The following is a 26,857-nucleotide window of genomic DNA, read 5'->3' as shown; positions in this document are numbered from 1 at the left end:
ACAGGGAGATCTGCTGGACATGGAACTTTGCCATTTTCACTTTTAATTCATGAAGGTGTCCAATGTATATTTGCATCCCCACTCACAGCAAGCAACCCTGCTGGATCTCAGGGTGGCCTGTCTGGCAGGCTGAGATGCTCCTAAAAGTTGCAGTCATTTCACAAGCCCTTGTCTCAAATGCATCCTTCCACAAAGCATGTGGCAAAAAGGCATGATACATTTGGAAAAGCAAATCATGTTAAGGAGCCCTCTTAATTTCGTCTAAAGGGGCTTTTTTGGATTTGGTCAACTCATGTGCGTGAGCTTGGCTAAAGAATGTAAATCTGCACAAAGACATTGTCTTAAAAATATTCACATCTAGGTGTTTGAAGGATTACTTTAACTGATAGCTGCCTTCGGTTCAAGAAGTACAGGGAATTCTTTCTATCAAAGCCATTTTTACTGATTGTTTCACCGCCACCATAAAAAGGAGAACATCTCCTTCCAGCCACTGAAATATCCAAATCCTGTTTGTTTTAGGATAGTCAAAATCAACAGGTTTAAAAAATGGGAGCAGCATTAAAGGCAGAAGTAGCATCCAGAGTGGAGATGGATGCAGAGAGTGATTTATAAACATTAACTGCAATTTTCTAGGTTCTACTTTTGATTATGGAGTTGTAATTTATTTTATTTATTATTAAAAATAATAAGTTTGAGGATGAACATCTACTCAGACAGGAGCATACACTAGTGAAAGAAAAGAAACTACTGTTTAATAAGGAGTTGCACTTCAGCAACATAATATAAATAGCAGAACAATATACAAGATGTTTGTCTTATTTAAACTGCACACTAGTGTGCACGTTATGAAGTAGAAACTGCCTTCTTCAAATAATAAATTTAAAGTGTCACTTCAAGCTCGTAATGCATTTAGGTTGCAATTTTTGTTAAAAATAAAATATTGGTGATATTTAACCTAAAATAAATTTGAAAAATGAAAATAAACAGGTTCCCAACAGAAACTTTTATACGGAACTCTTTCATCAAGATTGCATTTTTAAAAATGTATTAGATATAGTTAGGGCCATTTTATAAATAGATAGTAATTCATTGGGTTTAAAACAAATTAAACCCCTGACATTTCAGAACTAGCAATACGAGTATTTTCCAAAGGGAATCTGCAAAGACAAGGCTAATGTTTTCTTAAAAACGTTAACATCCTGCATAGTCACAATCCAGTCACTGAAAAACGCACCAGATGGTCAGTTTGTCTTTCATGCTGTTTCACTTGCACAATGGTATGACAGAAGGATTCACAAGGTGGAAAAGCAAGCAACTAAAACATATGAATGGACAGAGTCCGCTCCTGGCATACAAGTCTGTGTGTGAGATCAACTGAAACGAAAACATAAAAAGCAAAAATTAAACGATAGAAAATCAAACATAACGAAAACGTAAAGCAATATCATACACAATGTTAGTGGCAAAAACGCAATGTGATCCTTTGGGACTTACATGCCACACTAAACCAAGGTCTAGCGTTGTGTGAATAAGCCTCCCCAAGCCTGCGCAAAGCATCAGGCAAGTATTCTCTTCCCTTCCTCTGTTGTGCAGCCAACAGAACTTCTGCTGAGTTTAGTTTTGATTCCAGAAAATATTGGCTTAGCGTTACATATGAACCCGGTATCCTGGTTTAAATCAATCCATGGTTAGTTTCCAAACAAGCCAACCTCAAACTATGGATTATGAAGCTGGCTTGTTTCACTAACCATTACTAGTTTCCAACCAGGATTGCTGGTACACATGTAATGCTAAGCTGAGTTAATTTGCAAGTTAAACTAAGCTCAGAAGAAGTCACACTCCTGGCTGGAGAAGGAGGAAAGTGATGTGAGTGAGTCTGACTCTTTGCTTGGGCTTGCAAAGGTTTGGCCACATAACATTAAACCATGGTTTAATGTTCTATGTAAACCAGACCACTCCATGATCAAAATCAAATCATTCTTGCCTTACTTCTTTAAAAAGACAAAACAAAAAATCTAATTAATTGCACTAGAGATAAGATTAATCAGTTTACCTGAATAACAGACCACAGGTTTTTAAATTTATGAGTCATCTAGTTCAATCTCAGGCATTTCTGTTTTTAAGATCTCTGTTAGAAGGACTTGGGTCTGTTCAAGATCCTGGATTGGCGGTGGCTGACACTGGCGTTCTAGACAGGCTATTGTGACTCACTTTAGCTCATCATATTGTAAGTCATCTTGCTCATGCTAAATAGGATAGTTACGCTGCTGCTCCATAAAATTCATACAGAAATATAAATAGGCTGTTCACCAAAACTGCTGAATTTTTTTTAAAAAGAAAAAGAAATAAGTACTAGTAATGTTAGATAGAACTAATCATGATAACCAGGCATCTGTCAAAAGGATACAACATCATATTAAGCTTAACACAAGCACAAATCATCACAAACATTCTTAATTCATGGAAGACAAGAGGCTGAAATTTAGCATGCGTAAAGAACAAAGAAGCCTCTTATATATGAGACAGAAGCCCCTATAGCAATCTTATAGCCCAATTCTGTAACTTTTCTACAACTTGTGCTAGACCTTTTAGTTTGAACTACTAGATGGGCAATTTATCTTACAATCGCCATCATCCACTTACCTAGGGTAAGTATGCATGGAAAAAATAGATTGCACTGTGTATTACACAGCAAATATTACATCATCTGAGACTATGTAGTTGTTGATCAGTTCTATAGCTTAGTCACACAATCATATCATTTTTTTAAAAAAGATAAAAAGGTATAAATCACATAAAAACACTAGGGTTCTTTACTTGAAGTTAAATAGTTAATGCAAAACTACTAACATTCTGAGGCAAAGCAAATTGCCAGAATTTTGTAACACGCATTAGCTCAGAAAGTCATTGGCTGTCAAGTTCACATCAACTTGCTTCAGGCGAGTTTCCCCCCCAACCTTGCCTACACCATTTTTTGCACCCTCCCCAGCTCTGGTACACTATATGCCACTTGCAGAATGTCATCCATTCCTCTCTTTTACACTGTAGCTGCAAGGACAGCAGTTATAAAACCTGCATAAAACCTTATAAAACTCCTAGGGCCCAAGCTGCGTGCATTGTATCTGGGCAGTAATAAGCAACTAACAGAGATCACGGATCCAAGGCGGGCTATTTGACATCCCTCACAATATTATCATTGGAGGATTCATTCACATGGTAGAGTGATGTCACCACCACTTCCTGACAACAGTAGGAAAGAAGGATCCCCACCATGATCCTAACACAGGCAAGTTCCTTCTTTACAGATGTCACTAATCTAGCAGTGGTCCAGGCAGAAGTGGCTTTCATGCTACAAAGGTAACACGTGAGCCCACTCTTGGGAATAAGAATCTGGAAAAGTTGGCAGCTAGTATCAGCTGAGCCTGACCTCTAACAACAGCATGAGGATATCAACACATGTGCTAAGCAACTTCAGGTCTACAAAGACCTTCACAACCATGACTATAATTGCACGACGAAGAAAATAATACTGTGCACCCTTGCCCTGCCTCCACATCCGTGCTAGCCTCTCTCCAATTCTGTCTCTGTGTTGGGGGCATGTCTGCAATGCAGGAGCCTGATGGACACGTGGGCTTTCCCTGTGAGCTAGAACCCTCAGCAAACATGCACAAACAGCATTGGGAAGTGGTGGCAGGAGGTACCAGCACAGTGTGACAGTCCTGCTCTCTTCCCTCACAGGCTTATTGCTATGTGGTTCTGAATACTTGAACAGGTGAGTTGCCTCTGACTGAACTGAGGGTAGAAAAACCAGGGGCAGAGGTCTGGGGAAGCTACAGACCACAGCAGAGACTAGAATGCCTATTACATTCTCCAGAGTTAACAAAGCATCAGAACTGTCGTACTAGTCCTTGAATGGACCAGAAGGAGAAGATACGCACAACTTCTGCAGCTGGTTGGCTAGGTATGCATATGAATGCTGGCGAGTATTCATAGGCAAGCATAGGTTGAGGAAGACGTTTCAGCATTATCCTCGCCTTTTTAAGTAAAGGGCACCTTTAATCTCAAAGGCTGGACATGCAACCGTATCACACATGGCAATACTTTGAAACAAAGACTGCGTTACAGCAGATCACTGAAAACCATCCGACGTGAATCAGAGTATATCTCATAAAACAAGCTATGGCTCTTGGATCCTAGATCAAGTAGAAGAGATGCTAAAGATGAGAGGCAGGCGTCCTCCAGAGTATTAGCAAGAAAAAGAAGTATTAGCAAGAACAACAATAAATATGCCACAGAAGTTTCAGTACATTCTAAGCAGGAAAATTATTAATTTGCAGTGGAGGGATTTAATTGTCTTCAAACAATCTCGCACAGGTAGCAGGAAACTGTACTTAAATTTAAACTTGAACTGAGCTAATCCTTGCCTTGTATTCTCACCTTCATTATCATTATGATGCATGGTTACCAAAAACAAGGCCTGGACCTCCATGAACTTCAATATTTTAATAAGTATAAAATACCAGGTGTAGCAAAGTAGCAGTATGGTTTTTATCCCCGTTTATCCCCATTTTGTACTGCAGCTGGCTCAACTACGAGTAGCAGCTATAAAGAGGTGATAACCTGCCGGAAGAGTACATTGGAGAAACACTTTTAGCAGCTGATTCAAAACAAAAATGTGCTTATTCGGATATTGAAAACTCGTTTGTGGAATTCAGTATCACAAGATGCAGTGTGGTCACTGGATTAGACAGCTTTACAATGAGATTCAACAAATATATTTTGAATATGGAAGTCCTGTTTTAGTCTGCCAGTTAACACTGGAGACAAAGATCAAAACACTGCAGACAAAGATCAAAAGTGGTATCTCCACAATATCCTCTTTTCTAGACTTCCCAGAGACATGGCGGGCCCCTGTTTGAACTAGAAGACCTTTGATCTGCTCCAATAAGGTAATTGCTAGGGTCCCATGTACCAGTTTATCTGGAGGGATGAAACATGACTCAGTGGTACAGAATACGCTTTGCCTGAGGGAAGGTTCCCAGTTTTATCTGTAAGATCTCCAGTCAGCAAAATCTCACACAGCAGTGTAGGAAAGATCTCTGCCGGAGACTCTGGACAGACACTGCTTCTCAGCGTAATGGGCTGGATTGGCTAATTGTCTTTGTATCAAGGCAACTGCACACGTTCATGCGGAGGTATGACACAACATGCAGCCTGAACATTAAATTTGTCCACTATAATGAGTAGACCTACATGGAGAACAGAACCTACGCTAACCAAAAATAAAATCAACTGCATTTCAAGATCCCATGGAACAAGAATTCCTGTTGGGGATGCTTAATGTCAACACTACATAAAACAATACTGATTTATTTATATAGAACTCTCTTATTTCCCTTTCATGGTGGCCAGTAGACAAAGAATTAATACTAGTTGTGTGTATATGCGTGTGTGTGTGTGTGAACTTGTTTTTGTATGAAATTGTTTTATCCTTGTTTTCATTGCTAATGCACTTCAGGAAAAAGTGACAAGACTATCCTGGGGCCAGAAGCAGCATTTACTGGGTCAATCTTCATTAGTCTAAGATGGAGGTCTTTCCCCTCCTCAAATCTTTGGTATGGTTGCAAAACTACGGCTAAAATTTATACAACATTTCCTTGGCTTATTCTGTTAGAATGGGAAATTGGGGCTTCTTTATAATTCTGGAAATTGTCTAAACCGCTTCTTGAGCCCCTCCTCATTCCTTCCCACCACTTTTTTTTAAAAAAATAACTCATCTGTTGCAATATTTTTAGATGACTTGACTTGGGTGTGAATGTCTTGGGAAAGGATGGAAACAAAGTGAAGCTCATGTCAAACTGCTTACTTTTTCTTGTCTTTGTCCTTCTTCAGCGGCTGCTGTGAAGTGGCTTGCAGAGACTGACACTGCAGGGTTTCAACTGCCACTTTCCTCCTGTTAAAGGCGTTCATCTCCTCCTCCAGCTCTCTTCTCTTCTCCTCCACTTTCCTCTTCTCTTCCTGATGCATTCTTTTTAGATGTTCAAACTTCTCATGCAGCTGGCCAAAGGAGGGGAGGAAAAAACCCAGTCAGCGCTGCCTCCACTATCAGGAAGTAGAACCCAATCCTGACCTACAGCAGGGCACTCCCATCCAAGCAAGTGTGTCCTACAGGTCACCACAGAGGGCAGAGTTAAACCCTAATGAGAAACACAGGTGTCCCTTCTGGATCCAGCACTGCTCTGATTAACATCTACGTAATGGATCCATGTGGGATGGACTAATTCTGCTTCTCAATACACCTGCATACCACCATGGGAAGAATAATCTGCCTGACTTGTGCGGGTTCTTTCCACAGACATCAGTGGAGGGACCACTATAGTGAAAACAGCAATTCCTCCACTCCATTAATATATGGCCTGGCCCTTGGTTCCAGCTGAAGAACAAAGGTTTACAATTATTTGGCACCCACTTGCCAGACCTTCATGTGTCAGATTAGTCTCCTGTGCTCCTGAAGGATAGCAACATGCCTTCATGATTACAGTGGGGCCTCGTGTTACGTACTTAATCCGTTCTGGAGGTCCGTTTGTAACAGCAAACTGCTCATAACATGAGGCGTGCTTTCTCTAATGGCGCCTCCCACTGCTGCTGTGCCGCCGGAGCGCAACTTCCGCTCGCATCCCGGGGCAAAGGTCGCAACAAGGGGCATCTACTTCCAGGTTAGCGCAGTGCATAACTCACAGCATTCGTAAGGGGGATGGTACGTAACACGAGGTGCCACTGTAGTTGAAAGGTTCCTTTTACAAAAAATGAAGCAGCTCATAGCTAGGGTAAGATAATGCTGGAGGTATGACATGGATGCAGTCATTTTGGGATTGTTTCATCTAGGTTTTAGATACTGAAAGCCCTGGAGCAATAAACCTTAATCTTAATAAATTCAAATACAACAATTCAGAAGTTTTAAGACTTTCCTCCACAACCTTCATATAAAATAAAAGTTTGAGCCAGCCTATGAAATAAACTGGCAGTAGTTTCTCACACACAAAAAGTAAGGTATATACTCCCACAAGGTAGTCAACAGCAATAGATTAGATGGCCTTTAAAAATGGATTAAACAAATTAGGGAGCAATCCTAACCCTCTAATGCATTCCCCACAGGATGAATGTCCCTTTAATGCTCCCAGAAGGATCTGGCTGCTCTTATCAATGGAGACAGAATGCTGGATTTGACAGGCCTCTGTTGGATCCAGCAAGGAAGTTCTCATTTTCTTTGCTTCTCAGTGTTGGAATATTGTAATTGTAGTGTCATAGGTATACACACCCACACTCATCCCCACCCACCACCCATTACTTATGGCCATATGAATCTGTGGCCCAGATTCCATTCTCTGCCACTCACTTCTCTCTCCTTTTCTTTCAGTTCCAACTCTGTTTCCTTGACCTTGTTCACAAACATTTGCCTCATTTCTTCCTCTTTCTTCTGCAACTCACAGAGGAATTCTTTTCTCTTGGTCTCATAGGTTTCTTGAAGGCTGGTTAAGACACAAAAGACACACAAACCTCAAATCACTTAGACTTTAAAAGGTGATGAAAAACAACAGAAGACAATAAGCAGCTATAAAGCTACACCTATGTACATGTGCTGCGCATGCATGTGTCAAAGAGGGAGGCGGTGAGGCAGTAAGGACATGACACATTACTGTCATCCTGCTTACAAGAGTGCCCCAGATTCTGACAGAACTTGCAGCCTTCACACACCTGTGCAGGTATTCCAGCGGAAAGCAAGAATGGAGAGGATGATGCTCTCTCACCTGAATGGCTGGCTGTCAGGATCAGTATCTTTGAAGCCCATTTCTTCTAGCTTACACCGCCTGTAAAGCTCGTAGTGGCGAGTGTGAGTTTGCTCCCGCAGATCTTCCATGTTGACACGGATCAGCATCTCTCGCAGCTTTACAAAGTCACAGTGGCTTTCATTCTCAACTGAGCAAATGAAGAGAAGGAGCATAGCCATTGTGAAAAAATGGATGGTTTATACCAGGGATCAGCAAACTTTTTCAGCAGGGGGCCGGTCCATTGGCCCTCAGACCTTGTGGGGGGGCAGACTATATTGGGGGGGGGGAATGAACAAATTCCTATGCCCCACAAATAACCCAGAGATGCATTTTAAATAAAAGGACACATACTACTCATGTAAAAACACGCTGATTCCTAGACCAGATTTAGAAGGCCATTGGGCTGGATCCGGCCCTCGGATCATAGTTTGCCTACCCATGCTTTATACACACCAACTTGACTCAAAATCCTGGGGTTTCCTTTGTTGGTGTAACATTCTAAGCAGAATTGAAGGAGTGTTTCCTCCGTTAAGAGAAGGACAGCTTTGTGCAAACCTTGTAACTAAATCCTATGCAAATTTACTCAGAGGTCACCCTTGGGTACAAAAGGGGCTTACTCTCTAGCAATTGCATTTCGGATTGCTGCCTCTGTATAAATAAATATGGAATGCAGGATATCATCCATATTATTGTTATGGTGATTTATTTTTTTAGGCTTGTTTATTTGGAAGCAGGAAATGATTGTGTCTGGTACTTATTTGAGTGAAACTGGTTTTTTAAAAAAATGTTTTTCATTTCTTTATTATGGTATTGATATACCACTAGCTTCTAATGAAAATATTGTGGTGGTACACACCAAAAAAGTAATATAAAATCATCAAAACATCATAAAATAAAAAATACAGAACCAACAATGAACTGAATAAATTTTCTAAAAATACCTGAAGAAACAAAAATGTTTTTAACAGATAAACACCAGAATTTTAGGTGCCTGTATAATTTAATCAGGAACAGTCTCCTAAAACTACTGATGCCACCATGCTTCAAAGCCTTGGTTTATGGTGCAGCTTAGTGAGTATATAGCATGAATTTGTGGCGACCACGAGGGTGTTTTTGTATCCTTGTATTCAACTGTATTTTAATTGTGTATTGATGTATTTATTGCATTATTACCATCTGCTTTTGATTTATATTAATAGATCACCTGGAGTATTGTTTAATTGTTTTTGCATTTATATATAATTTATCTTTAATGTATATATGCAATTGTTTTATAAATGTATTAATTGTATTGTAAAATCACTTTGGGATTCTTTATAGGAAGCAATTAATAAATGAAAAAATAGCAACAGCATCCGTTTTTAATACACTTTGCTATCTTTGGGAACCACTTTTAGCTCAACTTTGTTGTTGGAAAATCAGCTTACAAAAACAATTGTAAAATAAAATACCACAGAGCCTTGACAGATCAGCATGCATATTTTTTGTGTGTGCTTTTAAAGTCCCCCCCACCCTTGGGAACATTTCCACAGATACTGCAACTGACAAATAATCAGTAAAAATAAAAAATGTATAATGACACAATAAATTACCAGCCTAGCAATGAAAACAGAGAACAGGCATCAAAATAAACTGCCAGGTGCTAAAAATTAGATGGTGCCAAGTACAATTAGGGGGGGGGAAACCTAATTGTCATCTAAAGGTGACATGATAGGAATGTTCCTTATGAAAGACTTTTATAGGAAAGAGGACTGTGACATTTCCTGGAGCTGAGGGCAAGCTGACTTTGGCATAAAACTGAACATTAGTAAACTCATTGGGCTAGTCATACTCTGGGTAGGTCTACTGGAATTAATGGTCCATTAGTCATGTCCATTCATTTCAATGGTTTCCTCAGAGTACGAATAATGATGACTACAGCCCATACAGCTACAAGAGCAGGAAACAATCAAGGAAAGTTTACACAACACTGTCAAGAGGCTTGGCTTCCGACTTACCTTGTACCACACCCCAAGGATATTGCCGAGCCCTCACCATTTTATTTCCAACCTTTACCTCTTCTGTGCTTCCTACAACAGCAAACGGTAGATGAGCCTAAAATGACACATAACCATGGAATTCAGTGCAAAATATAAAATGTCACTTGCGCCCTCAGCCTCAGTTCAACTCCTCATAGCACAGAATCACATTTCCCACATCTGTGGTATTGACATTTTTGCTGACAGCAGAACTGCAAAGAAAGAAACATTCTGAAAAATCTTCTGCTGTTACACTAAAACAAGACAAAAGGGGGGAACCCTAGAATTTTCAACTATAAACCAAGAACTGAAGATTTCACACAGTCACTTTCTCCACGAACAACCTTTGCCAAAAAGAATGCTTTTGGTTAGATTATATATTCCATATCCCACCTGACTCTTCATTGCTCAGATGTATACTATCACGTTGCTTGCTCAGGGCTTCCACAGATGGGACTCATGGGGTGAATCCTTACCATTAAATAACTGTAGGCAAGCTACTGCCCAAGCAACAGGTTTTGCCTCAATGACCTCTTATATCTGAGATATAAGAGTAATCATATTGATCCACCCAACAGGGTCTTTATATGGATGCAACTCAAGGTGAAAGAAAGAAAGAAAGAAAGAAAGAAAGAAAGAAAGAAAGGAAGGAAGGAAGGAAGGAAGGAAGGAAGGTAGGTAGGTACCCTGGATGTCTGGTATTCCCACTCAGTCAGCTTCCACACTCCACAGCTTATTCAGGTATGGGAAGAGGCAACTTGTAGATCCTGTCACATACACAGTATGTTTAGAGATAGCATTGCAAATTCACTCCCCATTTCAAAGATGAGTGTGAAAGGGATGTTTTATATCTCTACTCTGTCTGGCACTGTCTGCTGTTATGAAGTTGACCATAGTGCAAGCTTAAGCAAGAGGCATTTTAAAAAGAGTGTCCAGTTCAGGTAATTGGGTTGTGTAGGACTATTTGTGTACCACAGTTCAGCATTCTATTTACTGGGAAAGTACTAAGTAATTTTGGTAATACCCATGAGTATTTATTGTATATGATGATAGCTGTGACAGAAAAGTTTGTTTTTGCTAGGGCAGGTTGAGTCCCCAAGTATTTTCTTTTTCTTTTTCCCATGCCAGAAAAGGGTTAATGTACGACAGCCTCTGATTGGCTGAGGTTCGGGGAGGGGGGAGTTGAAAAGGAGAGGATTTGGAGAGACTGAAGGAGGTTTTGGAGTAGGTTGGGATTGAGGGTGGGAGGATAGGCAGGAAGAGAGGGAGTGAGAGTTGGTTCTGGGTAGAAGCATCCACTCTGAGGAAAATATCACGAGCTAGAAAAGGAGTCTCTGAGCTTAGTGTGAAGGACAGTGTGTGGTGTCCTGTAAGAGTAATTAGGCCAGGAATTAATGGGAGGCTGAGGCTGAGACAGGAAAAGTAGAGGCTGTAAAGAGACAATTTACTTAGGTCTCATTCCAGTCAGGAGGGGAGAGATTCTTCTAGTATGAGAAGACTCCCAAACCAGTGAAACCTTGGGTCTATTACTTGGAGTACTTCAGGAATAGGGTTGTCTAAGGGGTGTGTAACTGACAGAAAGTACCACCTTGTTAAGAACCAAAGTATTAAGTTAAGAACCAAAGTATTAAGTGTGAAACAACTGAGAAAACCTTGAAGTGAAATAATATTGTAAACTGAAGTATCTTAAGTTTTATCCACTCGTGTCATAAACCTCCTTGTTAAATAAAATCGTTATTGTTTATTTGAACAAATCCCACCTGAGACTCCTAATTATTAAGTTTTACCTCACGCAAGTCCCCCACAAGATAATCTGAGGTAGTTTGAGGGATTTTGTGGAAGTGGTGCTCTGTGAGGTAGGCACACTCTATTTTTAAGTGAGTGCACCCCAACAGCGCCAGGGGGAAAAGGGCCATCGCGCTGTCGCAATAGCCAACCCAACAAGATCCCACTGCTTCCTTATACAACAAGGAGTGCTCCACTGAGAAATGGGAGGAATAGCACCAAAGCACTACTACAAATAGAGTCTACCAGTTCACACAATCTTCAGTTTTGATATGTCACTGCTATCAATACAAAACTATAAAAACTTGTTGCAGTAAGCACATTACTCACATTCATCACGGAGTTAATCTCAGCCACAGCATCATCATCCGTGGGGAACTGATAGATCTGGACTCCATTGCTAACCAGTTCGCTCATGATCTTAATCTTAAACTTGTGCAACTCACTCTTGGAAATGGTGTCAGCTTTGGCAATTATAGGGATAATGTTCACCTGAAAAAGAAATAAAACCAATGGAAGTATTTCCCCCCTGAAAGAGTTTTGGAGGCCTGTCATTAATTGCACTGTGTTAGGGATACTAGGCTCCCCCAACCTCATTTGTATAAGCACATTAAATTAGGTCTCCGCTCTTCTTTAATATCCCGTTGCCACCAATCCACCCATTTCAAAACCTCCTAGTAGTGTGTATAGTTGAAATTAATTAAGTTAGCCCTGTTCATTAATTTCAATAGGTCTACTCTTGAGTAAAAGCTAACTGAATACAAGCTGTCTGGAGCACCAGCTAAGAGCAGAATGTTGCTTAGCATTCTGAATGCAAGTCTGTCACATCAAACAGTTGAACTAGTAAGTGTTACCACTCAGGCATGGAGTATTTAGCCACCCTTGGCCACAGTGTATTCTCTTGCATTCAGATATCCAAGGAAATTTACATTATTCTTCCAAGTATTATTAATGTACATACAGTCATACCTCGGGTTACAGACGTTTCAGGTTCGGTTTTGGACCGCCGAAATCCAGAAGTACCGGAATGGGTTACTTCTGGGTTTTGGTGGTTGCACAAGCACAGAAGTGCTAAATCACGCTTTGCATATGCGCAGAAGGGCCGAATCACAACCCACATGTGCGCAGACGCACAGCTGCGGGTTGCAAACGCTGTGGGTTGCGAACGTGCATCCTGCATGGATCACATTTGTAACCCAAGCGTCCACTGTAGTATGATTAGGGCCTTCAAAGTAAAGCAAGGGCGGGGAAAGAACTATTCTGATTGAAGTCAATGTGACACAATTAAATCTAACCAGTGTCAAAAAATTGACTTTCTATCACAAAAATCTATTTTTTCCTGAGGCCTTGCAGTAAGTCAGCTTGCTTGGAGTTGTAGTCCAAAACATCTGGATGAACAAGACTGTACCATGGGTATAAAGTAAAGCAGAGATCTACTTTGATCTGCTCTAATCCTGTCTGATAACAGTAGTTTGCTTTCAAGAGGCAAATGAAAAGAGATTTTGGCCGGGATTCATAACCCCCTCCATACAAACACAATGTGTGTGAACAATACTTCCATTCCATGGCAGCCCCTTGAACCTCTTGGGGAGCTCCCTGCCTCAGGTAAGACTTTACACAGGTTGTAGGTACTGAATGCTACTGTTGGAAAAGAGCATGTTGTGCTTTAGATCTAAGCCTCCCCTTGCTTTAATTTCCTGGCAGGCTTTGTGAACAAATGGAATTTATAAGCAGCTGGCAGCCAATTAAAATGTTGTTATTTCTTAAACCTAATTGCTAAACCATGCATTCACTGATTCCAGCAATTAGCTTGAAGAAATGCAGAGGTGCTGATTTTTTAAAAAGGTGAATTTATTGGGAGGGGGGGAGCATGGATGTGTTCCCAAAAGAACAGAGAAGCACGCTCTAAAAAAGCAGCATGAAAAAGCAAGCCAGGCAACTTCAGGGAAATTGAGCTTAAAGTTGAATACCTGGTGGCCCACCAACACACAGGTACTTGAGTGACAATGGCTTTCCCATGTCTGCCTACAGAACAAAGTTCCCAGCAAATTCTATTTGCAGTGAATTGGCAGGTGCATGGCTTATTGCTCTTTTGCTGCAACAAAGCACTGTCAGGGTCATTAAGAAGACACGGTTGTCAGTGCTGGCCTGGATTAAGATAACTGCAAAACTAGTCTGTTCACCCAAAGGAGGCTTTAGGCTTGTTTTTCCTTAAACAGTAGCTTCCCCCACTCCTTCAGTGCGAACTGCTTTGGAAAAGAAAGCAGAGTTGTAAAAGCAGTTTGTGATCTAGCTTGAGAGTCAGCTGCTGAAAAGAGTAAAATATGCCACTTGGCTGACCCAAGCCAATTGTACAAGCCCACTCAGTTCTTTGGAGCCTAGCCACCATCTCCCATCACTATATTGTGAATTATAGAGCAAGCTGGACAACTTTTCATTATCTTGGGATTTCTCTTAAAATATTCCCACAGGTAATCAATCTGTCCTCCCAAAACTGCACCCAAAATTGCATCTTCTTGACCTTCACTCCCAATTCCATTTCCAGAGCTGGAAACAAAGCCAGAATCTCTCTTCTGAATTATCAGGTGAAGCGACCACAAGGAAAGAGCAAGCATGGAACGAGATTAAAGATATGCAACATCAGCATGCTAAATATTGAAGCCAACATAATAAAACGTACATGTATCATAAAAGCCCTTTTAGAAACAGGTGGTTTTCCAAAACAGAGCTGTACTTTACTGTGCCAAAATGTATGCTGAGTTAAGATAAAGTGGTAAATGAGATAGGGTTGGATACTTTTAACTTGTGAGTGTCGAGATATGAACGGCTAGACATGGTGCAATCTCAGCCATCTATTATTTAATGTAGTAATTCAGCTTTGAAGACCATTTTTGGCTGTCTGGAAGTAATCAGATAAAGTAGGCAACAGATCCTTTGGTTATGACTTCAGCTGCACCCCAGTGCATGATGGGAGAGAGAACTGCGGAGAATGATCCTCCACCCTGGAAAAGCCTGGTGAAGTCATTTGGATGAACCAGATACATTAATATCACAGGAAACCCAGACAGTCTACCCAGTGTCTGACATCACCATGCTGACATTGCAGAGTTGTTGAACAGCTGCCCCCCTCCCCATCAATGCATAGCCAGTTCAGATGCCTACATCTTTGCTAAGCAGATGTTTGATCTCAAGCCAATGTAGTATCCAAGCCACATCTGAATCAGGAGCAGCTCTCGGAATGGGACAAAGAGCAAGTTGGAAATTGAGAGCGTTATTTCCTACGTATCCCACAGACCTGGGTTCTGAGGTTCAGACTACACTTAATCATTATTTTCTTTACCAAGGCACTCCATTCTGAAAAATTAGGATACCTCTCTGGCCACCAGAAACGTACTGTTTATTATTATATTAATATTTATGCCCCTGTAAAGAACTTCCTGTGAGCTGTAATGAAAGAGAGCAAAACATGACAAAGTTCTGCAATGGAAGCACACAATCCTAGTTAGCCACTTGTCTTTCTACTTGTTATTTCTACTGTTTTATTGTCAGCCCCATGCTTTGAGATCTTGATATCGTAAATACTCACTTCATATGCCAACAAAGACTAAACTGGAGCTATCAATCAGACCTTAATGTTTACTTGGGATTGATTCTCTCCCTCTCTATTACATATGCATACTTGAGAATTATACACATATGCATCTGATCAAATATCTATGCATGCAGGATTAAGGATTCCGCCAGTGTCAGAAGTGGCTGCTGGGGGGGGGGCGGGGATATAGTATAGCCTCCAAACAGCAACACACAGAAGTAGTGGGCAAAGCTCAGCATATGCAGCTCAGGATTCAAGCTGATGGAGCCGAAATATATAAGTGACTCATCTCTATTCCTCAGCAGATGCAGTGTTCAAATTAATCCTTAGCAAAGTACATCATTTGGTCATTTAAAATGTTTTACGTTCTTAAAGTTAAAAAGGTCACCCAATAAAAATGTGAACTTTTTTGTTTTGAACATGAATCCTTTCACGTGAATGACCTTTGCCCTCTGCCTCAAACTCTCCTCACAGCATGGACTTCAGAAGACTTGCTTTTTCACTTTGAACATCACACACCTAGTCATCAGCTAGAAGGAGAGTTGGCTGGCTGAGCACATGCTGCATGGAAGCAATTATCAGAATTGCTAAGATGGTCTACATCTGGCTACAGCCACAAATGGTTGCTGCCTTATTGAACTCACCAGAACAATGCATCCCAATGACTACTGCATCAGAACAACTGCCGTTAACACAAACTGATTTACTGCGTTGACCATCTTCTTATAACTTCTGTTAAGTTGTTTCCCACAACTTAAGTCAGGGCTGTCTTACTTTAATCAGAACAGTGATACGTAAATTCCATAAGCCTACAGGATTTTCTTCCCCTAACCTATTTCCCCAACCCATGCATACCTCAGCACTGTTGATGCACTCTGGATTGCTCAAAGAGAGACATTCACAACAACAAATGTTATAACACTTAAGTGGCCTAGAATGAGTGTAATGAAGTGAGAAGGATAGTGTCTAAGGCAACTGCTGAGAACAGGGAATCTTTTACCTCCTTGGCATAAAAAGTGAATAAACATTTAAATTTATTTATTTAGACCATTTCTATGCCACTTAATATTTTAAAACAATCTCTAAGTGGCGTACAGAAAACTAAAGCAAATAAATTAAATTACACAGTGATTGGTGGTTGAAGGTGCCAACCAAAGCTTGTACTTAATTGAAAGTCAATGCTCATAGCACGTGTGAGGTAAAGCACATACCTTACTATCCAGCTTTTTCATGGTTACCAGATCCAAGGACTTCAGCGAGTGACCGGTTGGAGTGATGAAATAAAGGCAGACATGGATTCTTGTATCATGATAATTAAAGAGGGAACGCCGGATTTTGAGCTCTTCTTGTAAGTAGTTTTCAAACTGCGTGTCAATGTAATCTACTATCGGCCTGTAACTAAAAACGAATTCCATTAGCAACCTGAATGCTAAAGTTAACAAAGAATGACTGGGCACTTTCAAGAATGCTGTGAAAGGAATGGCCCAGTCTCCCCCATCTGCCAAGCTTTGATAAGAATTCAGTGCAAGAGATGTTAAAAACCTTTAGTGCTAACCGATGACAGGTTACCTCATGAGGTAAAGCTAAAATTAGGCAGAAGGTGGTGCACACACAAGAAGTGAAATTGGAAATAAAGCCAAAAGCACTTCTGGGGGGACGGGTGTTATGCTGATGAGCTGAACTTGATAACTTTGTTACAAAGCAGAAGTGATAACATGAAACCACAGTTACTCACTACACACTTGAGTTATAACCAAGGATGTTCACACTGTTCATATGTCAAGTGAGCATCCAATGGCAGCTCATTTACGGATTTCACAGAGTTAGTTGGGTTAGTCACCATCTGTCAGCTGAACCAACCGTACAGAGTGGTTGCAAGACTAAAATACTGTTCCACACTCCCCGGATGAAGGTCAGGATACAAATATAACTGAGAAATACATAATTAATGTATAATACAATAAATATTTGAGAGGCATTTACTCAATTCATTACCCACCCTTCACCATAAGGTCCCAACTGGTGGGTATTTATTTATTTTTTGCAACTAGTTTTCCTCATGGCTGAGGAAAACCACGAGCTGCCCTGAAAAGTAAAAAATCGGTAAGAGATTTGATCCTTACAAACTAAAACGTTGATGTTTTGAACAAGTGTTTTCAGTTACACAGCCTAAAAAAGATTATTGGGGTTTAAAAAAAAAGTGTGGGAGAAGAAAAAGAGCATGGGAGGGGGTCCAAGTCTGCATTACATTATGCATCTTTTACTCAGACATCAACTGTCCTCAGCTACTTGTTTCTAAGAATGGAAGCCAGAGAAGGGTGGGGGCTACATGCAAAGTGATAGGGTCACAAAGGAACAGAGAAAGCACTGATTGTTTATCATCTGCCCAAGAAGAGAAGAGCAGCCCTGTTGGAGCAGGTTAAAAGGTCTGTCTAGTTCAGCATCCTGTTTCCCACAGTGAACAACCAGATGCTTCTGGGAAGCCCACAAGCATGACTGAAAGGCCCTCTCCTGCTGATGCTCAGTGCCATTATGGACCTAGGATTCCTTCCTCCAAATTGTTATTTCCCTCACTCTGGAGGAGGCACAGCAGCCGCCATTTTGCAAATGAGTCAGAGCAAAACTTAAGAACCAATTAGCTTACTGTTTAGAGTAATGGGAGGACAGTCAGAAGCAGTTAATGTAAGGGAGGAACAGCATCTCAAGCATCAACCTCGAGTAACCCACCGAGTTGAGTAATCAATAATCAATACAGCCGATATGTCCAAAGGCCAGAGGTTCAGTGTCAACATTTAGTACATAATGTCCCACCAAGCCCAAGTGTGAGTGGGATAAGCTGAGTAAATCTTTGTGTCCTAAGCTGCCCGTTGCTAACCTGGTGCCCTCCAGATGTTGTGGGCTGCAACCCCCATTGGCCCCAGCCAGTGATGGGAGTTGCAGTCCGAAATGACAGTGCTGACTGAGGTTGATGGGAGTTGTAGTCCAAAACATCTTGAGGAAACCAGGTTGGCGAAGGCTGCCTAAAGCAGTTGATCACATTATGAATGGACACTCTCATGTGAGGCCCAGCGTGTTCCCAAGACATTACATTCCTTTACACGTCGAAGCACTGCAGGCTTTTCTGCACCAAATCGGAAAGTGACTTGCCTTTCATCTTTATTGATCTGATCCCCAAACCCCACAGCATCTACAATGGTTAATTTCAGGTGGACGTTGCTTTCCTGCAAGTCGTAAGTCCGTGGCCGCAAGCGAACAGCGTGCTCATAGTGACTGGCTTCTTCAGTCTCAAATGTTGTATTGAAGAGAGTGTTCATCAACGTTGACTTCCCAATGCCAGTTTCACCTGAGAAATTCCAGAAATAAGGAGATGCATCATTGTCTTTCCCCCCCCTAAATATTTCTCATGATTTCAGAACAAATAGATTTCAGGGAGTTCACAATAAAGACCCTTTGATTTGTCTACAGCTTTCTCCCCAAAGGCTTCTAACAAACAAAACAAACCTTCAGTATGTGCAACTCCTCAATCTCTGTTAAAGCACAGATGGTGTCTCCCACCTCCAACCACTTCCTTTGTTTTAGGAGCAAAAGGCAGTATTAATAGCATGAGGCAATATCCTTTCTATAAACATGCCACTTTCTTTTAAGTTCGATCCTCTGTGCTGCTAAGCAGCCACGGGCTAGCATTGCTTTTCCAGACATAAAACTGAAAAGAGCAGCGAGATGTGAAGACTAATAAGGGAAAGGTTTACAGAATGTCAACACGATCTCTCCGCAACCCTATAGGAAACTTCCAATGTTCTAATTATGGGCAAACTCCCCTTGAGAGATCATGAATCAGTGTGGAATAGTGTAATAATTTCAATCTAGTCTGGATATTTGACAGATGGCAGAGCACCAGAAACCCCTGGGCTGGTGTATGATGCAAGGACATGTTGCAAGGAGAGCTGGCAGAGCAAATGGGAAGTGAATCAGGGAATACTTGCTCCTGGCTATGGCTGGCGGCTACCCAAGCTTGTGAAATAGTGGAGCTGTTTTGTCAGAGAGGCAATGAAGTGTGGGTATATTTTGAAACATGAGTTAACAGAAAGCTTTCGAGGCTGGCCCAGTCCCATTAGTAACTAAGATTTCTATCAAGACATTCCAAGCCACAGAAAGGGTCTTTATATATTTCTTTTGATTTATGGCCTTTAACCTTAATCCTTCCTGCTTGCCCATACTGCTGCCTACGCAACTACAGTATATGCTTAGTCTTCCTGTCAGAATCAATGTCGATCATCTTTATTTTGTTACATTAATCTGCGGTGAATGGAGAACAGAGAAAGGAATTCAGCATTATTGGGGGTTTCCTTAAAATCAAGGTCAAACTCTTCTTTACAGAAAGCACATATCCAAGTACCATCCAGCTATAGGCTCAGAAAAGCAGGCCTTGGAGGTCTGAACAACCTTTAAAACTACAGGTTATTCCAATAATAAGGATAAAAATATACCAATTCCATCGCTCTGTTTCTTTAAGTCCCACCACAATTACGATCATTTGCTCTAGTACAGAAAATAAATGATGCTTCCCTGGTTAAATAACTTAGCTGATTAGAAAGATGTGATGTGAAAAACAAGGGGAAGGGGAAACATACCAATGAGTGCGACAAAATCACACAGAAGTTTTTGTACACACCTATAGCTCTCAGCAGAGACCTGGAGTATATTAAATTCTCTCCTGAGCTATTTTACTAAGCAGAAACCATGAGCACATAGAACAATGTATTTAAAAGTATTTTCCAATACTCGCCAGATTGGACTGGGAAAAATTATAATTAACACAATAAGCATTTATGGAATTTTTGCTGCAGCTAAATCTGCAAAAAGAAAAGCAAGAATTTGGCCTTGTAGGTCGCCTTCTGGAGACCAAAACCTGTTCCCCAGCAATCATATGCATGTTTCAAAAATTAAAACAAAGATCAAAGGCCCCAATTATCATTGCCAGAAGCAAATTATTCCAATCCGATTCCAATCTAACCACTGTAACTTTAATGCTCCCTGTGAAAGTCATAAGATAGGGGAGACAACTCTATCAAACTATGGAGGAGAAGGCAAGTAAGCAAGCCTGCAGCTTCGGCAACAACATATGGTGCAAGCCACCCAATCCTGTATTCACTGAGTTTTATTCTAACCAATGGTTGAATCTCGTAGGAGCAGGTCCAGCCATTAGAAATGCAAGCTACTTGAAAATCCAGCTTCTTAACGTGACTTTTTCACAATTGTGAAAGCAATGTATAAGTCATGGCCTTCATCAATATCACATGAAACCCAGTCATATAGAAAGCAAGCAAAGCCCTTACCCCACTCAAAAGAAAAAAAGGGTGAATGGTGTTGAAATCCTATTACACTGGTACCTTGGGTTAAGAACTTAATTGGTTCTGGAGGTCTGTTCTTAACCTGAAACTGTTCTTAACCTGAAGCACCACTTTAGCTAATGGGGCCTCCTGCTGCCGCCGGAGCACGATTTCTGTTCTCATCCTGAAGCAAAGTTCTTAACCCGAAGTAATATTTCTGGGTTAGCGGAGTCTGTAACCTGAAGCATATGTAACCTGAAGCATATGTAACCCGAGGTACCACTGTAGTAGTTTTAGCCTTGCCTCAACAAAGTACATTACATCTCAAATTTGGGAGATTCAGCTCTGCAAATCAAGCATGGTATAAGGTGTTGGGACTGCTCTATTAAGGCAATGGGGAAGCGACCCGCCAAACTCAGCCTGCCCTCATTCAGCCCCTGCCTGCCTGCCTTCTTACTTACGACCAGACCAGGAAGGAGGGTAGCTCAGCCTGTCATTGGCTCTGACTCTACCTACTGCTAGGGCTCCCTGCTTTCGACCCCACCAGTCCAGTCCCAATGGGCACCTGCCACCATGGGCAGAAGGCTGTGGTTTGAAAACAGTGCCTGAAAAACACAAGAAGCTACCTTACACCAGGTCAAATTCTTTGTCCATCTAGCCTAGGAGAGCTACTGTCAGAGTAGATGAGGCAAGATCTTAGGCTGAGATCTCTCCTGGCCCTTTTAACTGGAGACACCAGGGATTGGGCCTGGGACCTTGTGGGCATACAGAGCACGTGTTCTTCCACTAAGCAACTGGCTCTCCCAGGCTTCTAACAAGTTGGTTTCTTCTACGTGTTGTTTTTGTCCAAGTGCTTTTCTTGTTTGCAGTGCACACTTTACTCACCCACACAGAGGATGTTGAAGCTGAAGCCTTGCGCTACAGATTTGCTGACGAGCTGATCAGGAAGACTGTCAAATCCAACATGGCCTCCCAGAGCGAGATTCCGTTTCTCTTCATTCTGCAGAGGGGAGAAAAAGAGAATGCTATTATTTAGCAGGGGTTTTCTGAAAGGAAGTTAGCAGAAACTGGAGACCGGGGGTGAAAAATATAAAAACCATAAACACACTACCATTTCCCTTGAAGCCAAGCAGACTCCCTAGTCACAGAAGCAACCCTAGCACTGCCCACACAGAGGTTTATTATGTTTTTATATGCCACATTCCAGACATACTGGTAATTATAGTCAAGCATCAGAAAAAGAAGGGGGGGGAGAGGAGAGAGAGAAACTCTCCCTGATCTAACAAGGAATCGTCTTAAAGAGACAGGAGGCTTCAACTGTGAAGCCATTTCAAAAGGAAAACCAACACACAATCGGATCCGGTGGCTTTCACTGTGCAAAGGAGTGGCGGGGGAGGGAAGAGGCAAATTCGCATGTTTTATTTATTACTTCTTAATCCTTTCATTTTCTAAAGTCTCCTGCATCTGAATCGTGTTAGCCAAGGGGAGCAGCTTTCGGAGCCCTTGATCTGTTTCCTTTGAATCTGCCATAAGCAGCTTTGTTCACCCGCACTCCTGAAGGGGGGGGCGAAGGTGGTGGGGGCTGCACATCACTCACCTCACCATCTGCGACCACACCAGGTTTTCTTGTTATGGTGGTATCTTGGGGGTCTTTCCACACTTTCCATTTATAGTGGGATAGTTACTGTTTGAGCCGGCGGTTTAAAGAGTGGGTTTGGTACTGACTGTCTGCACCTTTATATGTCACTATTATTAGAGGACAAGGTTTTCCTTTCTACACCAAAGGCAGGCTATGACCAAGTTGAGAAAAGTTCCATGGCTGTAGGTCACACCCCTAATGCCGCCTTGCGCTCCTCCAGCCAGTAAATGGAGTTATAAGCATGTACATGAGGGCAGATGCTATTTATTTAATGCCTAGTATTTTGGAGTACTGATCTGGAGGAAGAATAGAGGATTAGACCTATATGTCTGCCTGAGCTATAGTGAACTTGGCTACCATGAGGAAATTTTGTCTGAGGATAAGGATCGCTGTTCTGGGCAGTACTTTGACTCTGTGCTGTTGTCGCTATCTGCCATCTCTCTCCTCTGAGCATGCAAACTAGCAGCTCGCACTGGTCAAAGGGAAGTGGCCTTGAAACAGACCGTCACCTAAACCATCCCCACTCCACAAAAAGTGAGGTGGCGCTTGTACACATGCCATACTACTGAAAATATTGAGTATATCCATTCCAGATCTTTCACAAAAGTCAGATTTTTTTTTGCACTATAAAAAATGGGATGAAATGGGTTCCTCACCCCAAAACAAATCTCCATATACTGTTGCTTTAGCAGAAAGGTTGCAGGCACCCAGTTGGTGACCCCGATTGTACATGTTTGAGTGCTTGTCCTCCGAATCAACACAGGAGTTATCTGTAACATTAAACCAGGGGTGGCCTTCCAGATGTTGTTGAATTTCAACTCCCACCTGAAATCGAAAGAGGAACTTCCCTCATCTATTATTTTAAAAGGGTGTTCTCTGCAAACACCCTTCATTTAATGATAATTTTGTTATCAGGATCGCAGTGGTTTGGTAGCTCCACAGGTAACAATTTGGAGAACTGTCCCAGAAGGACTACCCTGTGGGTCTACTTATGTGAAAACTGAGGTAGGCTTCTAATCCCTCAAAACTATATGGAGGTTAACTGAGAGTAGGAAATGTACAAACACTGATGCTTCTGGATTGAGTTTCTCCATTCCCACCCGCATAAATCCTGTCTTGATGTTCCATCAGGCAGAACAGTCTACAGAAGCTAAGTGTTTATGAAAACCTTCACTGGCTGCCAATTTTAAAATTTATTCCAGTGGAGGACTTGAAGCCTTGAGACTTCTCTCCAAGATTACTAAACAAAAGATTAACTTGTTGTTCAACTTAAGACCAACTCAAGCATTTTAATGTCCTCTTTCAAAAGACTAAGCACACACTCCCTTTATTTTAAAAGGCAAGAGAAGAAACACCAAAAACAACTTTCTTGGCTGTGACAGAACTCTGCTATTCAAGCTCTTTTTTTAAAATGATCTCATCTTTTTTTACGGAACATATTGATAGACATTTGTGCTCCCGCTCCCTTTTCCTACACCAAATGAAGAACAGCACAAAGTGTCTCCAGACAGGATTTCGGGATAGGGAAATATGCTGACCACAGGGCCGTCTTTCCCATAGGTGCTAGGAGTGAAGGACACCCGGGCGCTGGGCTCTCAGGGGCACCAGGCCTAGAGTCCGGGGAAGAGCCCGCTCGTCGGTCGGAGCGCTGCAGCGGGCCCTTCTGCTGCAGGCGGCTCTGTGCCGTGAGTTCGGGGGCGACCAAGCCAGTGAGACGCTGAGGTGGGCAGCCGGCTCCGCCCTCCTACGCACCTGGGACTCGGCAACTGGGGGGGGCGCCGAGTGGATCTTTGCACCCCAGCACCACATATGCTTAAGACAGCCCTGGCTGACCACAACAGTTTACTCCACTATCACCATCAACATTTTAAAAACTCATCTACACCTACTGCGTTTGTCAGCAGAAATTGAAGCCATCACTCAAAGCTGTATATTTTGTATGATGCTGTTCCAGTAAATCACTTCAGGACTCCCTGTTTGTGTAACACAGTAAGCCACGTTATGGTATCACTTAGCATGCCACCCAAGCTGGAAGTTGCAGTTAAGCTCCCTTCTCCCTAAGCAGAGCTCTTCAATGTGAAGAGGGATCCTGGGCCAATGAGCATGTGCACACACACTTGTACATAGGATTTCTTTGTGTGGACATAATATAGATAAAGGTAAAGGGACCCCTGACCATTAGGTCCAGTCATGGCTGACTCTGGGGTTGCAGCGCTCATCTCGCTTTATTGGCCAAGGGAGCCAGCATACAGCTTCCGGGCCATGTGGCCAGCATGACTTAGTGGACATAATATAGGGGTTCAGCAAATACATGGCAAGTGGGGCTGATGCACAGTACAAGTGTGTTCACAAAGGTTACTAGCCCAGAAAAACTGGGCAGCCTGAAAACCTGCTCCACATACGTATGGTAGGCTCAAATATTAAATGAATGTGAACATCTAAGGCAGGCATGTCTAAAGTCTGTTTCAGGGGCCTAATCCAGTTAGTTGTGGCAGTTTATTTCTAGGGTAAAATCCTAAAAAAAAAGCTCAACAACTTCAATCCTTTAAAAAAGGTCAGTAACTTTCAGCAAATCTGGCCCTCTTTGAAAAAAGTTTGGATACCACTGACTACAGTATCATTTTAAAAAAGATACCTTTAAATCTCAAGGAGGGGATGGAGAGAAGAGAGCAAGAAAATGACATCAGGCAGGGAGAGAATATTGCACAGCGAGGGGGTGTCTAACCATTCCCCAACCACAACCGCCCTGATGTAAGCCACACACTCAAAACTCACTGCTGGCACGATTGGAAGTTTCTGTTCCAAGGCCAATTTCAGCTTGAGGGATGGAAGGATGGTGGCAGAGGTTTTTAGCCGGACTGCAACACACAGGAAAAGGATTAAATCCTCCTTCCTATATGCTGCAGTCACAATTTCACTCCTCTTCAGCAGCTGATGTATTCTATAGATATGTATTGCTACTGTCTTTTTGTAAGTTAGCCATTTTAATTTATGTTCTGCTTTATGCTGCTTTTATTACTGTGTGTCATTAGCTACCCAGTGCTCCAAAAGGGAAGAAGGTTGGGATGCACAAAATGCTAAATAAATATTCAAATAACTTTTTAAAAATGCATTATTACATGCTTGTGCCATGTGGCTCAGTGGTAGAGCATCAGCTTCGCATGCAAAAGGTCCCAGGTTCAATCCCTGGCCTCTCCAGGGAAAGGTTCCCTGTCTGAAACCCATTCAGTGCATACAGTACTGAGCTGGATAGGCTAGTGGTCCGACTGGATACAAGATAGCTTCCTAGGAACCTAGTTTGGCCCTTAATTCATTTGTGCTGGAGGCGGGGAGAAAAGAACTAGATCTTTTCCATTTTACAGAAGCTTCTCTTCACGGTCATCTGAAGTCTGTTTCTTCTCACCAGAGGAAGCCAGGTGAGTGACTTATTACAAGCCTGTTTTTACTATCGAAACACAAAATGTGAATTACGGACTATCCAATCACTTCAGCTGGCAGCCTGTATTCTTAATGAAAATTGCCTAGGGCTGATATGTTCCTCACACCCACCCTCTCTAAAGCATAAATGAAAGACAAGTTATAAACATAAAACCAAAACCTTTGAAGGCTGTGTCATTGACACTGCCTGGAAAGGAAGTAAACAAGGTTTTGCCAGAGAGCTATGATTAGAATATGAATGCCCCGAAAGACCAGAGACATGTTCCTAGGCAACAGCCAGAATCAGTATTATGAGTTTATAAGAAAGCTCTGTCTCAGACAAGCCAAATCGCAAAACCAAGACAATCCATAAACGGGAAGATGAAAAGATAATATGTGCTTTGGGAGTTATTTTATGCTTCCCCTCCTCTTCTAATATGTTCACAGTTGCTTCTGAGTAGCAGCCAAAAAGGAGACTGCATTACTCAGCCCATTTCTCAAAAATTAATACTGTAAAACCACCGAGAAAGTCAACGGTGGCCTTACTGTTGTAGTTTTCCATCCGATTCCAAACAAACAATTCTTGTGACTGAAGTAGAAAGAACAGAAGAATCAGTTGTCAATAAAAGCTCAATCAATGGCCTTGGTCCAGCAATCCACAGGCTTATTCAGGTGGATCAACTCCTGCACGTGGGAGAGCCAGTCACATCTGGCGATAGAAACCCCACTTCAGTTCTTGCATGGACATCTCTTAGGATGAGTCAGGAACAGTCTGTCACTATAATCAATCACAAGACCCAGCACACAAACACCATTTGAATGCCAGAGCCCATCAACTCTGGGGTGTGTGTGTGTCGGCCCCTTCAAATATTTCAATGGGAGGCAGGGCGAAGGGACATCAGACCCTAGGAGTTGACTCCTATGGTGGATACCAAGAAACACAATACTTGCAACATTTGCCACTGCTGTTAGCAGCCTTGAGACCATTTGGTGGAAAGGCAGGATACAAATGCGACAAATAAGTAAGATAGACAAACCTTACACACCTTGGGCAGGAAAACAACAACAAGACAACATATCTGAAATACTGCAGCACATGAACTAATCAAGGAGGGCTTGGAACTGAAAATGATAGTCTTTGACACACTGCACAAAGGAACTAAACCAAACAAAAGGGAGAAATGTGTTTGAATCTTTACTAAGACTATAATCAGCTGACTGGCCTTTTGTTTATAAGCTACTTTAGA

At 41.8% G+C, this 26,857-nt stretch overlaps 1 protein-coding gene across 5 annotated transcripts in view; it reads right to left on the bottom strand.

Moving 5' to 3' along the window:
• The window catches only part of SEPTIN8 (septin 8), a 58,204-nt gene that overhangs the window by 14,731 nt on the left and 16,616 nt on the right, over positions 1-26,857 (bottom strand). For 3 of the 5 annotated variants that reach the window (XM_053376741.1, XM_053376742.1, XM_053376745.1), the window contains exons 2-9: positions 21,440-21,554; positions 18,372-18,567; positions 16,436-16,622; positions 11,963-12,124; positions 9,827-9,923; positions 7,809-7,977; positions 7,397-7,529; positions 5,867-6,057 (exon numbers count right to left, since the gene is read on the bottom strand). In XM_053376741.1, coding sequence (XP_053232716.1) covers positions 5,867-6,057; positions 7,397-7,529; positions 7,809-7,977; positions 9,827-9,923; positions 11,963-12,124; positions 16,436-16,622; positions 18,372-18,567; positions 21,440-21,554 — 1,250 coding nt within the window. Of the gene's footprint in view, positions 1-730; positions 1,375-5,866; positions 6,058-7,396; positions 7,530-7,808; positions 7,978-9,826; positions 9,924-11,962; positions 12,125-16,435; positions 16,623-18,371; positions 18,568-21,439; positions 21,555-26,857 lie in introns of those variants that run through there. The other 2 variants (XM_053376746.1, XM_053376743.1) reach the window with 2 other exon arrangements.

Source organism: Podarcis raffonei, chromosome 2, assembly GCF_027172205.1.
Source record: "Podarcis raffonei isolate rPodRaf1 chromosome 2, rPodRaf1.pri, whole genome shotgun sequence".
NCBI lineage: Eukaryota > Metazoa > Chordata > Lepidosauria > Squamata > Lacertidae > Podarcis > Podarcis raffonei.
Note: the sequence above shows the minus strand (reverse complement) of the source record. Positions and strands in the feature narration are given on the sequence as shown.